The sequence below is a fragment of the Oryctolagus cuniculus genome, chromosome 7 (assembly GCF_964237555.1).
Source record: "Oryctolagus cuniculus chromosome 7, mOryCun1.1, whole genome shotgun sequence".
NCBI classification, from domain to species: Eukaryota; Metazoa; Chordata; class Mammalia; order Lagomorpha; family Leporidae; genus Oryctolagus; species Oryctolagus cuniculus.
The window spans coordinates 43,232,612-43,244,693 of NC_091438.1; the positions used below are offsets into that span (position 1 = coordinate 43,232,612).

The following is a 12,082-nucleotide window of genomic DNA, read 5'->3' on the forward strand; positions in this document are numbered from 1 at the left end:
ACTTGAGCACGCACAGAACCACAAGGTTACACAATAATTTATTGACAGCCTCCTCTCCCCTCCCTCGCGGCCTCCAGGTCACTTTTTCCGCTTGTATATCTTGCGCGCTAGCCCCAGGAAGATGGACGCGGGTAGGGGCGCAGCGTACTGCTCGATGAGACCCATGAGGTGGCCGTAGCTGTCCTCCTCGTACTGCGAGAACACGGCCGGCAGATCCAGCTCCTCGTACAGTGCCTTCACCCGGGCCACCTTCTCGGCCTCCTTCTGCCCATAATTCTCCTGGGGGGGGGGGGAGACTGCGCTCAGCCTTACCTACCCTCGGCCTCCAGCTCTCCACACCCTTCATTCGGATTCGAGAACATCCACTCCTGCCCCCTGCCCCAGCCCAAATGGTCAGATACTGCCTGGGGCTTCAGCTTCCTCTGCCCTCGAATTTCGCCACTTTGGGGCCAGATCATTCTTTTTTTGGGGGTGCTGGTGCTGTTCTGCGCACTGTGCGAGGAGGAGCAGCTCCCAGTGGACACTGGCAGCCTGCGACAGCGACCACCTGCAGACCCTGCCGGACGGCACCCAGGGGTGACACCCACCCCCCGGGGTGAGACTCCCGGCTGCCCTGGCCCTCTCCCGGGCACCTGCAGGATCTGACGCTGTTCCGGGGTGGCCCGCTGCAGACACTGGACCACCAGCCAGCTGCACTTGTTGTCCTGGATGTCGGTGCCAACCTTGCCGGTCACACTGGGGTCCCCAAAGAGGTCGAGGTAATCATCCTGGCGGGGGCAGGCAGGGAGGAATGAGGCGGCTGGGGGGGGGGGGGGCGAGGAAGCTGGTGCCGGACCCCCCACTGCCTCTGGCCTTCCTACCTGAATCTGAAAGAACTCCCCCATCTCCAGCAGGATCTTCTTGGCATTCGCGTGTTCCTTCTCCCCGTCAATGCCTGCCTGGATAGGGAAGAGCCTAAGGAGCCGACCCCCAAGGCGCTCCAGCTCCCTGGCCGCTTCCTCCACGGGCTCTGGTGCTCCTGTGGCCCTCAGATCACCTCCTTCAGACGTCCTCGGCCTCCCTGACCCGGAAGTCCTGACTGACAGTCCACCTTCCCGGCCACTCCTGGGAGACCAGTTCTGAGGGCGCTCAGACTCACTCTGCCCTCACAATTCCCAGCTCCCAGGTCACTTGGGTCCCCTCTTGTTCTTCACCTTTGTGTCACCTCCAGTTTCCTCCTGGGTGAAGAGCACTTGGAGAAGCAAGGCCTTCTGGGACCTGGCCTTCGCCCACGTGACTGAACAGTCCCCCTACTACACACACTCCTGCCCCTGTTCCCCTGCTTCGGGCCACACCTCGCCCTGGTTATCGCCACAGGCCTGTGAGCCAGGGCTCTTGTCCCACAGCACGGCGGAGGAAGCAGAGGCTAAGTGACCTCCTCGAGGTGGCCCAGTCATTTGGTGGAGGCCGCAGGTTGTCCAGTCACCCCGGCCGAGAGCCCCACTGGCACGCCAGGAGGGCGAGGGGGCGCGCTCACCATGTACATGGCCGCGGCCACGGGGAGGTAGAAGGAGTAGAAGGCTGTCTTGTACTTGACGATGGATTTGTACCTGTGGAGGGGACGAGATGACCTCTTCAGAAGGACGGTGCCCACCCTGAGCCCTCCCTTTCGACCAGAATGGGTGCCACCGGCTCCCACCTCTTTTCAGTGTATCTGCTTAGGTCCACACTGCCCTGGGGCGCTGTGATGAGGTCCAGGGTTTGCCCAATCTCAGTCTGGTAAGAACTCTAAGGAAGACGAAGACAGCCCGTGAGCCGGGCTTCCTCCAGGTTTGGGGGAGTCCCAGGTCCCAGCGCAGTGACAAGTGGGCAGAATCAGGCTGCAGGGTGGGGAGCCCCTCAAGCACCTATCCACCCCAGCCCCTTCTTCCAGTCCCACAAGGCCACAGAAACCCTTCTCGCCTCTCCCAACTCCCTCGAGGTCTCCCTTCCAGGAAGGCCACCTAAGGATCTCCCGTGCCCTGCAGCTGGGAACGTCCTCGGAGGCCGAGACCACCGGGGCAGCCCTGGCCTAGACACACCTGTAGGAAGAGCTCGATGAGGTTCAGGTAGTAGGGCTGCTCCCGACAGTAGAACTTGAGCAGGCGGTAGATGCACGCTTCCAGAAGCAGGGCATCGTTGACGGCGTCCAAACCTATGCCTGGCTGGGAGGGGCGGAGGAAATGAGCAAGCCATCTCTGGCACCCGCCTCGGCCGGCACCCGCCGCCCCCCGCCCCCTGCAGCCTCCCGCCCGGCCAGCCCGCATTACCTTCTGATACCAGCAGGGCTGCCCCCGGCGGGTGAGGGAAGAATCCATGATGTCATCTGACACCAGGAAGAAAGCTTGCAGCTAGGAAAACCAAGAGAGATGTAAGCCCCTGAGGGCTCCCTGGAATGTTCCAGAATGTTCCTTCTAGGAAGGACAAAGCTGCTGTGAGCCAGAAAAGGGGTGTGGCGGGGTGGGGGCCCAGCTGGTGACTTCTGCACTGTGGGCTCTGGAAAAGCTCATGGCCTCTTTGGCTCAGCCTCCCTACCTACGCAGTAGGGCTACGCACCTTGCTGTCCCAGGTAAGAGACAACAGATCTCTGATCGGCGCGGGATTAGCCCATCCTCAGGGAGAGTAAAGCGCCCTGAGATGCACTCTGCCTTGAGAGAAGGCGTAAAGGTTGCTTCGTGCTAAGTGACTTAACAAAAGGAGGCTCCCTGAGGGGACCACTGCAGCCCTGCTTCCAGGCCTCTGACCAGGACAGCCTCCCTACAGGAACTCAGTGAGAGGGGTGGGTCTAATCCAGGGCACCAAAATCTGCCTCCTGGGTCTGAAACATCTCTGACCTCTTCCAAAGGGACCCTAACCTGGTGGCTTCCCCACCCGTCCCCGGGGGAGGGAGGGCCTCACTGCTGTCTCTCAAAGAAAGGAAATGAGAGCAGAAGGCCACTCACAACCACAGGACACGTCCCGCAGCCCAGGGACATGCTCCTTAAGCAGCTTTTCCAGACCTGATTTGTTTGTTTAAGATGTATTTATATGAGAGACACAGTTACACAGAGATCGGGAAAGACAGAGAGATCAGACACAGTTACACAGAGAGAGAGAGAGAGAGAGAGAGAGAGAGAGAGGAGAGAGAGGGCGGGCGGGCGGGCTTCCATCTGCTGGTCACTCCCCAAACAGCTGCAATGGCCAGGGCTGGGCCAGGCAGAAGCCAGGGACCACGAGCTTCATCCGGGTTTCCCACATGGGTGCAGGGCCCAAGCACTTGGGCCATCCTCCACTGCCTTCCCAGGCGCATTAGCGGGGAGCCAGGTTGGAAGCGGACAGCCAGGACTCGATGCCAGCATCGCAGGTGGCAGCTTAGCCCACAACGCCACAGCGCCGGCCCCAGGACCTGGTTTCTTTAAAACCTCACCCCCTCCTGACTGTGTGTTCTGGTGGGTCCGTGTTGCTGAGGAAGCAGGTGCAGGCCGTGTGGAGAGGGCCACTGCCACCCCGACTACTGTCCCGGGCCAGGTCCTCGGGGAAGGAGGCGTCCACGTGTGCCTTTACTTGACCTCACCCCAGAGGGGGCAGCGGGGGCCCTCGGGATTTGGAGGCACAGGTTTCACTTACGCTGGAGTGGCATGCTCCCCAAGAGCCGCCCACCCACGGGCGACCACAGGGCAGCGTCAGCCACAACCACTCAACCAAAGACAGCATCCGAGAGAGCCCACCCGGGGCCCCTCAACCTCCAGGGCCCCAGCAGTGATGGTGAACCCCCTGCACCTGCTATTCACTGGGGGAGGGGCTGCGAAAGAGAACTACCAGTGCCAGTGCCAGAGACCTCGCGGGTGGGACAGTCGGGAGCCTCAGGGGCAGGCCCTCAGCACTGAGGGGCCGCATCTCCCCGGGATGTGCGGGGGGGGGGGGGGGGACCCCTGCATCACCACGGGAGCATGTGTTCCTCACCGTGTGGCCCAGCTGTCTCCACAAGGAAATCATCAGATCCATCCACACCAAACACCTGGCCTGGAGGTGACTGGCAGAGGGAATGTTCTGGACTAAAGACCAGAGAAAGGGGCCAGTGTTGCGGCCCAGTGGGTAAGCTACCACTTACGATGCCAGCACCCCATACTGGAGTGCCAGTTTGAGTCCCAGATGCTCTGCTTCCAATCCAACTCCCCACCAATGCACCTGGGAAAGCAAAAAATATGGCCCAAGTGCTTGGGCCTCTGCACCCACGTGGGAGACCTGGATGAAGCCCCTGGCTCCTGGCTTCTGCCTGGCCCAACCATGCCCATTGCAGCCATTTTGGGGAGTGAAAAAGCAGACAGAAGACCTCTGTCTTTCCCTCTCTTTCTGTCACTCTGCCTTCCAAATAAATATTTACTTTTTAAAAGATGCATTTATTTATTTATTTGAAAGTCAGAGGTACGGAGAGACAGGGAGAGACAGAGAAATCTTCCATACAGGTTCATCCCCGAGACGGCCACAATGGCCAGAGCTGAGCCACATGAAGCCAGGAACCATGAACTTCATCCGGGTCACCCACGTGGGTGCAGGGGCCCAAGCACTTGGGCCATCTTCCACTGCTTTTCTCAGGCCATTAGCAGGGAGCTGGACTGGAAGTGGAGCAGCCGGGACAGGAACTGGTGCCCATATGGGATGCTGGCATCACAGGCGGCAAGCATTACCTACTATGCTACAATACCAGCCCCTAAATAAATAAATTTTTAAAAAGAAAATGGAGAAAGACTACCGAATGCAACGCACCACCCTGCACTGGATCCTGGATGCATACAACAATAGCGATAGAGGAACCTAGGGAGAATGTGAAATATCTGTGGAATATCTGCCACATGCTATGATATCACCATGAAACAGCCTGGCTGTGCAGCCGGTACTGTGGTTACTTAGGCAGTAAATGCAGAAGAGGAAGAGGAAAATGAGGACAGAAGCAGAACCCTAACATCACCCATGTAGAAAGCACAGCGCGCAGCTGATGGGGTGCACAGGAGGCGATGGCATCACAGCCATGTCCAGCAGCCCTCAGGGTACACAGGGAGCAGCCAGGTATGGCCCCAGGCCCCCAGCTCTGCTCCTCGCCCCGCCCCGCCCCGCCCACCCCCTCCTGCCCTGCTCTCCTGGCCGGTCATCTCCAAGCTTATGGGCTCCTCAGCCCGCTGGGTCTCGAGAAGCATGTCTCCATCATCCAGGGCCCTCGTCCTGCTACCTGCCTGGGGGCCAACCCCGTCTCCAGCCCACGTCACTCACAAGCTCCAGGAGAGAGCCTCGGGGCCAAGAACACAGCGTGGCTGACAGAGCTTGGCACGTGCTCCAAGCCAGCTGCTCCTCTCCTCGGGCCAGGAGGCCAGCAGCATCCACCACTCACCGGACCCCCAGTACCCATCCTTTCCGGATTCACTCCCGCCCGCCTCGGGCCTGGCACCCCCTCCTGAAACTCAGGCCCCCCGCTGCTTGGGAAGCCTTTACGCAGGGCCAGCAAACTACAGCTTCAAAGACAGGAGAGTGCGGAGCGAGCGGAGGAGAGGCAGACGCCGAGGAGCACGCCTGCACTGGGCCGGCAGCCTCGACCCAGAACGCGGCGCAGATCCTGCACTTCCCTGGGAGAGGCCAGAAACCTAGGTTTTTAAGTGAAACTTCTTCTTTCCTTTTTAAAGATTGATTTATTGGAAAGGCAGGGTTACAGACAGATAAAGAAAAAGACAGAAAGCAAGATCCCCCACCTGCTGGCTCACTCCCCAAATGGCCATGAAAGATGGGAGCTGCACCAGGCCAAAGCCAGAAGCCAGGCGCTCCATCCAGGTCTCCCACGTGCGAGGCAGGGGCCCAAGCAGTCGGGCCATCATCCACGGCTTTCCCAGGCGCACCAGCAGGAAACTGCGTCAGAAGTAGAGCAGCCAGGACTTGAACCAACACTCATATGGGATGCTGGTGTTGCAGGCGGTGGCCTAACCTGATGTGCCACACAACAGCCCCAAAATCTCTTCTTTGTGAAATTTAGGGGACTTTATTTTTATTTTTTAAGATTGTATTCATTTATTTGAGAGGCAGTTATAGACAGAGACAGAGCGAGAGAGAAAAAGGTTTTCCACCCGCTGGTTCACTCCCCAAATGGCTGCAACAGCCGGAGCTGGGCCAATCTGAGACGATTTGAAACCAGGAGCCAGGAACTTCTGGGTCTCCCACTTGGGCGCAGGGACCCAAAGACTTAGGCCATCTTCTACTGCTTTCCCAGGCCATAGCAGAGAGCTGGATCGGAGGTAGAGCAGCTGGGACTTGAACCGGCGCCCATGGGGGATGCCAGTATCACAGGTGGAGGCTTAGCCTATACAGCGCCAGCCCCAGGGGATTTAATTTTAAAACGTTTTCAAAAGCTACCAGTGGGCTACCAATTCTTTTATTTTTTTTTTATTTATTTATTTATTTATTTATTTATTTTTTTGGACAGGCAGAGTTAGACAGTGAGAGAGACAGAGAGAAAGGTCTTCCTTTTTCCGTTGGTTCATCCCCCATGTAGCCGCCACAGCCAGCGCGTTGCAGCCGGGGCACTGTGCCGATCCAAAGCCAGGAGCCAGGTGCTTCCTCCTGGTCTCCCATGGGGTGCAGGGCCCAAGCACTTGGGCCATCCTCCACTGCCTTCCTGGGCCACAGCAGAGAGCTGGCCTGGAAGAGGGGCAACCGGGACAGAATCCAGCGCCCCAACTGGGACTAGAACCCAGGGTGCCGGCGCCACAGGCGGAGGATTAGCCTAGTGAGCCGCGGCGCCAGCCAAGGGCTACCAATCCTGAATCTCTGCTCTAGAACAGTCCGGCAGAAGAACTCCACTGAGGAGGGCATCACGGCGTGCAGGACGAGCCGCTGCATGGGACGCTCACATCCCCTATCAGAGTGCTGCTTTGAGTGCTGGCTACTCAGCTTCTGATCCAGCTTCCTGCTAATGTGCCTAGGAAGCAGCAGATGATGGCTCAAGTATTTAAGTCCCTGTAGCACACATAGGAGCCCTGGATGGAGTTCTCAGCTCCTGGCTCTGGCCTGGCCCAGCCTCAACTGTTACAGCCATTTGGGGAGTGACCCAACAGATTTTACAAGCACGTACAGATTTTCTGAGACAGACAGAACTCCCCAGTGGTTCACTCCCCAAAGGCCTGGCATTCAGGAACGCAGTGCAGGTCTCCTGCTCCGAGCACAGAGCTGAGGCCTCTCTGGCAGGTTTGGAGGCCAGGTTCTCGTCTACCTGCACTTATTTATACAGCTGATGACCAAGGAGGGTGCCCCCGCTTGTTAACCCCGGGAGTGATCCCCTAGGTAAAACTGGCACCAGCACACGAGAGGCACAGAAGCACAGACACGAGGCCCCTGCGCCCTCCTCTCGGAAGCCCCTCTCACCAGTTCCACACACCAGCCCACGGTCAGGGCCCGCTGGAGACTCTCAGCGTCCTGCTTCCGTGGCTCCACCAGCTCCCGGAAGGCCACCAGCACCGTCAAACCCCGGTTGTACTTGCCGCCAATGGCATTGTACTCCAGGACCTGGCAACGAGGGGGAGGGACAGGGCGTCAGAGTCCACACGACACCAACTGAGGTTCTCCCTGCCTTCCCCCATTCTCCAGTGCCCCCTTCCTGTAGCCTCCCCAGCGCCTCCTCCAGGGAGCCCCTGGAATTGCTATTCCCTTGGCTCCTTCCCTGAAGTCCTGGAGACAGCCAGTGCCCAGGCTCCATAGTGGATTCAATGCTGCTCCCCAACCCTAAACGGGGTTTGAACTCAGGAGATGCTCAGCACGCATTTTGTTCAGGCCTCCTTCTCAGGTCCCTGCCCCATCCCCACGTCCCTGGACCTCCCCTTCACCACTCTGCCCTACACCTGCTACCCAGAGTTCAGCCCACCTGCAGTGAAAGCCTCCCTCCCTACGAAAGACAAGGCCCCCCAAAGTTGGCCAGAGGAGGCGTTGGAGGGGACCCAGGTTGGAGATCCATTTCCCACCTACCTTTCTCCTCCCTAACCCCACCTCCTCCTCCAGGGAGCTGCTCCCCTGCCTTCCCCCAAGTCATGGGCACAGCGGCCGGGTCCCCTCGTGCCCAGGCGCACTCTGGCTGCATCGCCTTGCCCAGTGCTTGGGTCTCACTTTGCCTTCTGCTCTGCCCCGGAGCCGACGTCCCCTTCAATCCCCATCTCCACGCGGACAGAGCCCTCCCCGCCTTCCCTCGGGTCCCCTCAGAGACGAGACAGACAACGCTTAGAGAAAGAATTTTACTAGACACTCCAAAGGAACAAAAGCAAACGATTAGGCAACTTCAGCATCACAGCAATCACCCTGGGGGGGGGGGGGTTCCGGGTTAGGGGAGACAGGACCCCCCAGCCCGCCTTCCTCCCCTGGCTGTCCCCTTCCGACTCCAGGACACTGAACCACAGCCTTACCCGGTTCCACGCAGAGCAGTGTGGGTGGCCCATCCCCTCCCACAGCCAGAAGTCAGGTTGAAACAGGCACCCCACACAGCCCTGCCCAAAGCCACCCCTAAAAAGCCTCCTCCTTTCTCTGTCCAGAACCAAAAGCCACAGCTGTAGCCCACACACAAGGGCAGGGTGCCCAGTGGCTCACGTGCTCCAGTCACGCCTCCCTCACCTCCTTAAGACGGGCAATAGCGTCGCCCGTCTCCGGGTGCCCCATCTCCTCCTCGGTCAGCACCCTGACGATCTGCGAGAAGTGCTGGATGAAGTCCTGCTTCTCTTGGGCGTAAGCATCTGGCTTCTGGTCTCCGTTCATTATGAGAGAGGAGCAAAGTGCTCTGAAGAAGGGAAGAACAAGTCAGAGACCCGACCGGTGCTCCCCTCCCCAAGACCCCTCACCCCAACCACACTCACCGGGGCTCCTCTGTCCTCGCTTGGCACCAGCATCGGGCACTGTGCCAGGCCCCCAGGACCGGGTACCCGTGCACCAGAGAGGGCCTCCGTAGGGAACCCAGCAACCTCTCCCGGGGCACCCAGCAGGGAGCTGGCAGCAGGAGGAGCCCCACAGATCTCAGCCAGCGGGACAAGGGCATCGTGGGAGTGGCATGGGGTGGGGGCACCGAGCACTCCCTGCAGGGGCAAGCACCGAAGGCAGCTGCTTGGTCGAAGGCAGCTGCTTGGTCGCAGCTCCTGGAAGACCCCCACCAACCTTTTAAACTTCTTGGCCCACAACGCCCCGCCCCCTTGGGGGCAAAAGTTGGGAATAACTACAGAAAGGATATTTCAGGGAACAAAAAGTAGGGCTGGTGACTGGGACCCAACAGATAGCCACTTAGGAGTAAGGTTAGAATCGAAGGCTGCGTGCACGAGGCTGGAGAAGGAGTGGGTGCAGAGCGCGGCACCCCAGGACTAGGGTTAAGAGGATCCCTAAATCACACAGAAGCCAAACTGGGGGGCCTAGGAGCTAAGAGGGCAGCTGGGCAGAAGCACTGCCAAATCTAGAAGCCAGCTCTTCCTAGACAGACGATGAAGCGGGGTGCCCAGGCTCTGAGTTACGCCCCATGGGTGCTGCGGACACAAGCGGTGGAGCGCGAGCACGGGGCATCCCGAGCCTCGCAGGAGGCGCTGGGATTTGGGCAGATGGCCTCGGAGCAACTCTGGGCGGGCGGGGAGGGCTCGCAGCAGGAGTAAACCCAGGTCCGACATGGTGGGCAGTGTCAGGAAAACACATGGGCGAAGTTCGGGAGTTTCCGCACAGCCAGAGGGCCGGCTGGCTGAGCCACCGACCCCAGCACAACAGACTGGGCTTCCCGTGCCCCACAGCATCCCTAGAGAAGTAAGGCCGGGTCTCGGACCTCCGCCTCCAGTCCCAGCACGCGACCTCTCTCACCTGTTCCTGGATGCGGGTTCTTGCTTGAGCCAGATTGTTGGCGGCTTACTCCTAAAAGCCGAACACGATCCGCGCTCAGCCCTTTGGGTGGAGTAGTTCCGAATCTCCCTCCTTCGCCGGCAGAGACGCGACATTAGACTACAACTCCCGGCGTGCCACGGGGGGGACAGAAACAGCGCGATCTAGCGTGGGCCGGCTGGGCGGAGACGAGCATCGCTGATTGGGTGCTTGCCCTCGTATGAGCATGGGTTCTGTGGCGGATGACCAATGAAAGGGCTGTGCAAGGGCTGTCAGCCTAGCGGACGCAGGCCCCCGGGCGGGGGCGGGGGCAGTGCTGGCGGCTAACCAGCTGCCCACGCCCCCGCTCTGCCTCCTGGCTGTTGCCTTACTCTCCGCTCCCATTTTCGTTATATTCCTGCACAGCGGCGTGGCAGGTTGGTATAACTGGGGGCCGACTCGGCGACAAAGCCTCCGCTCCAGCTCCCTGCTATGACCTGGGAAAGCAGTAGAAGATGGCCCAAGTCCTTGGGCCCCTGCACACATGTGAGAGACCTGGAAGAAGCTCCTGGCTCCTGATGGGCCCAGCTCCTGCCATTGAGGCCATCTGGGGAGTGAACCAGCGGTTGGAAGATTCATTCTCTCTCTCTCTCTCTCTCTCTCTCTCTCTCTCTCTCCCTCTTCCTTTGTAGCTCTGCCTTTCAAATAAATAATTTTTTTTTTACAAAAAGGGTCAACTTTGACATTAATTAGTTCTCCAACTCAGGGAAATCACTTAATAGCTGTGACCCTCGGTCCAATTGATTTCTTGGCTTTCTTCATCAGTTGCATCAGGACAAAATCAAGAGGCAATGAATATAAAATGCTGAATTTTATAACTATAAGTGAGACTATAACGAGGCCCCTCAACCATACATGCCTGGCTTGACCACTTTGGCTCTTCCTCCATTAACCCTCCTAAATCCCCACAGCTCAGTAACAGGACGTGGGGCACTGTGGCTCTGTGGGTTAAGCCGCTGCCTGTAGCGCTGGCATCCCACATGGATGCCAGTTCGAGTCCTGGCTGCACCACCTCCCACTCGACGCCCTGCTAATGACCTGGGGAAGCAGTGGAAGATGGCGCAAGTTCTTGGGTCCCTGCCATCCACATGGGGGACCTGAAGAAGCTCTTGGCTTCCACTTGGCCCAGCAATATGAGGCCATTTGGGGAGTGAACCAGTGGATGGAAGATTCTCTCTCTCTCTCTAATGTTCAAATAAATGAATACATCATAATACATCATATATATATGTGTGTGTATATATATATATATTCCCATTGTGAGAGCCCAGAGCCACGTCATGACAGGCTTCACACAAGACAAAAAACTGGCTAGGCCCAGGGTGCTTCTGCTGTGCTGAAACCTGACACCGGGCAGTCTTTGGTCTGGCAGGACCAGGTGGAGGCAACCAATAAGGTGGGCCGGGCTTGGTCCTGCAGGGCCTTGTTTGCCCAGGAACTATTAAAAACCCCAGGAACAAAGAGAAGGGGGTCTTGGTCTCATTGCACGGGAGGCTGGGGACCCCCGTGCTGGACCTACAAATAAAGGGTCTTTGTGTTTTGCATTTCGGTGAGTCTCACTGGTTCTTTCTATCTGGGCAAGCCGGAACACAACACATCACCCAGGAGCAGAGCTACACTCTCAGAGGAGCAGCAGGAAGCCCTGTGTAGAAAGCTCTGGAAGGGGCAGAGCCTGTAGGAAATGGGTGGGAGAAGTCCTGGGGGGGGGGGGGTGGATATGGACTTCTACCTGATCTAATAACCATGATGGCCTGGGGATTGGGACGCCTGCATCCCACGTGTGAGGGCCTGGGAAGTGCTGGGTTCAGTCTTGCCCTCTACATCACACACCCACTCCACATTAAACAGCTCGGTGACCTCCAACAAGCCAAGAGGTCATTCTGAGTGGGCTTCAAATCTGCCAAGTGAGGATACCAGCATATTGTAGGTGACCTATGTGTATTTTTTTAAGATTTTTATTTATTTATTTGAAAGAGTTACAGAGAGAGAAAAAAGCTTTAAAAGAAAGAAAGAAAGAAAGAAAGAAAGAAAGAAAGAAAGAAAGAAAGAAAGAAAGAAAGAAAGAAAGAAAGAAAGAAAGAAAGAAAGAAAGAAAGATTTATTTGGCCGGTGCCACAGCTCAATAAGCTAATCCTCCACCTTGTGGCGCCGGCACACCGGGTTCTAGTCCTGGTCG

The 12,082-nt window shown here is 58.0% G+C and overlaps 1 protein-coding gene across 3 annotated transcripts; it reads right to left on the reverse strand.

Moving 5' to 3' along the window:
- Positions 1 to 19: 19 nt before the first annotated feature.
- Positions 20 to 10,005, reverse strand: FDPS (farnesyl diphosphate synthase). 3 transcript variants are annotated; one of them, XM_070077582.1, is made up of 11 exons: positions 9,850 to 9,946; positions 8,874 to 9,089; positions 8,635 to 8,797; positions 7,402 to 7,542; positions 2,289 to 2,369; positions 2,061 to 2,183; positions 1,679 to 1,767; positions 1,517 to 1,589; positions 861 to 938; positions 633 to 767; positions 20 to 279 (listed from the first exon to the last, which is right to left on the reverse strand). In XM_070077582.1, the coding sequence occupies exons 2-11, from the start codon at positions 9,050 to 9,052 to the stop codon at positions 79 to 81; spliced, it is 1,263 nt and encodes a 420-aa protein (XP_069933683.1). In that variant the 5' UTR covers positions 9,053 to 9,089; positions 9,850 to 9,946; the 3' UTR covers positions 20 to 78. The 3 variants fall into 3 exon arrangements, with proteins under 3 accessions (XP_069933683.1, XP_051713180.2, XP_051713179.1); XM_051857220.2 differs by lacking the exon at positions 8,874 to 9,089 and having other exon boundaries at positions 9,850 to 10,005; XM_051857219.2 differs by lacking the exon at positions 9,850 to 9,946 and having other exon boundaries at positions 8,874 to 9,199.
- Between the last annotated feature and the right edge of the window lie 2,077 nt (positions 10,006 to 12,082).

Bases quoted from the DNA above. Each gene is read 5' to 3' on its own strand.
- FDPS (XM_070077582.1), bottom strand. From the start codon at position 9,052: ATGCCCTTGTCCCGCTGGCTGAGATCTGTGGGGCTCCTCCTGCTGCCA. The intron at 8,798-8,873 runs GTGAGTGTGGTT...TCCCTTCTTCAG, and splicing joins GCGAGGACAGAGGAGCCCCG to AGCACTTTGCTCCTCTCTCA. The intron at 1,590-1,678 runs GTGGGAGCCGGT...TCCCCTCCACAG, and splicing joins AGCAGATACACTGAAAAGAG to GTACAAATCCATCGTCAAGT.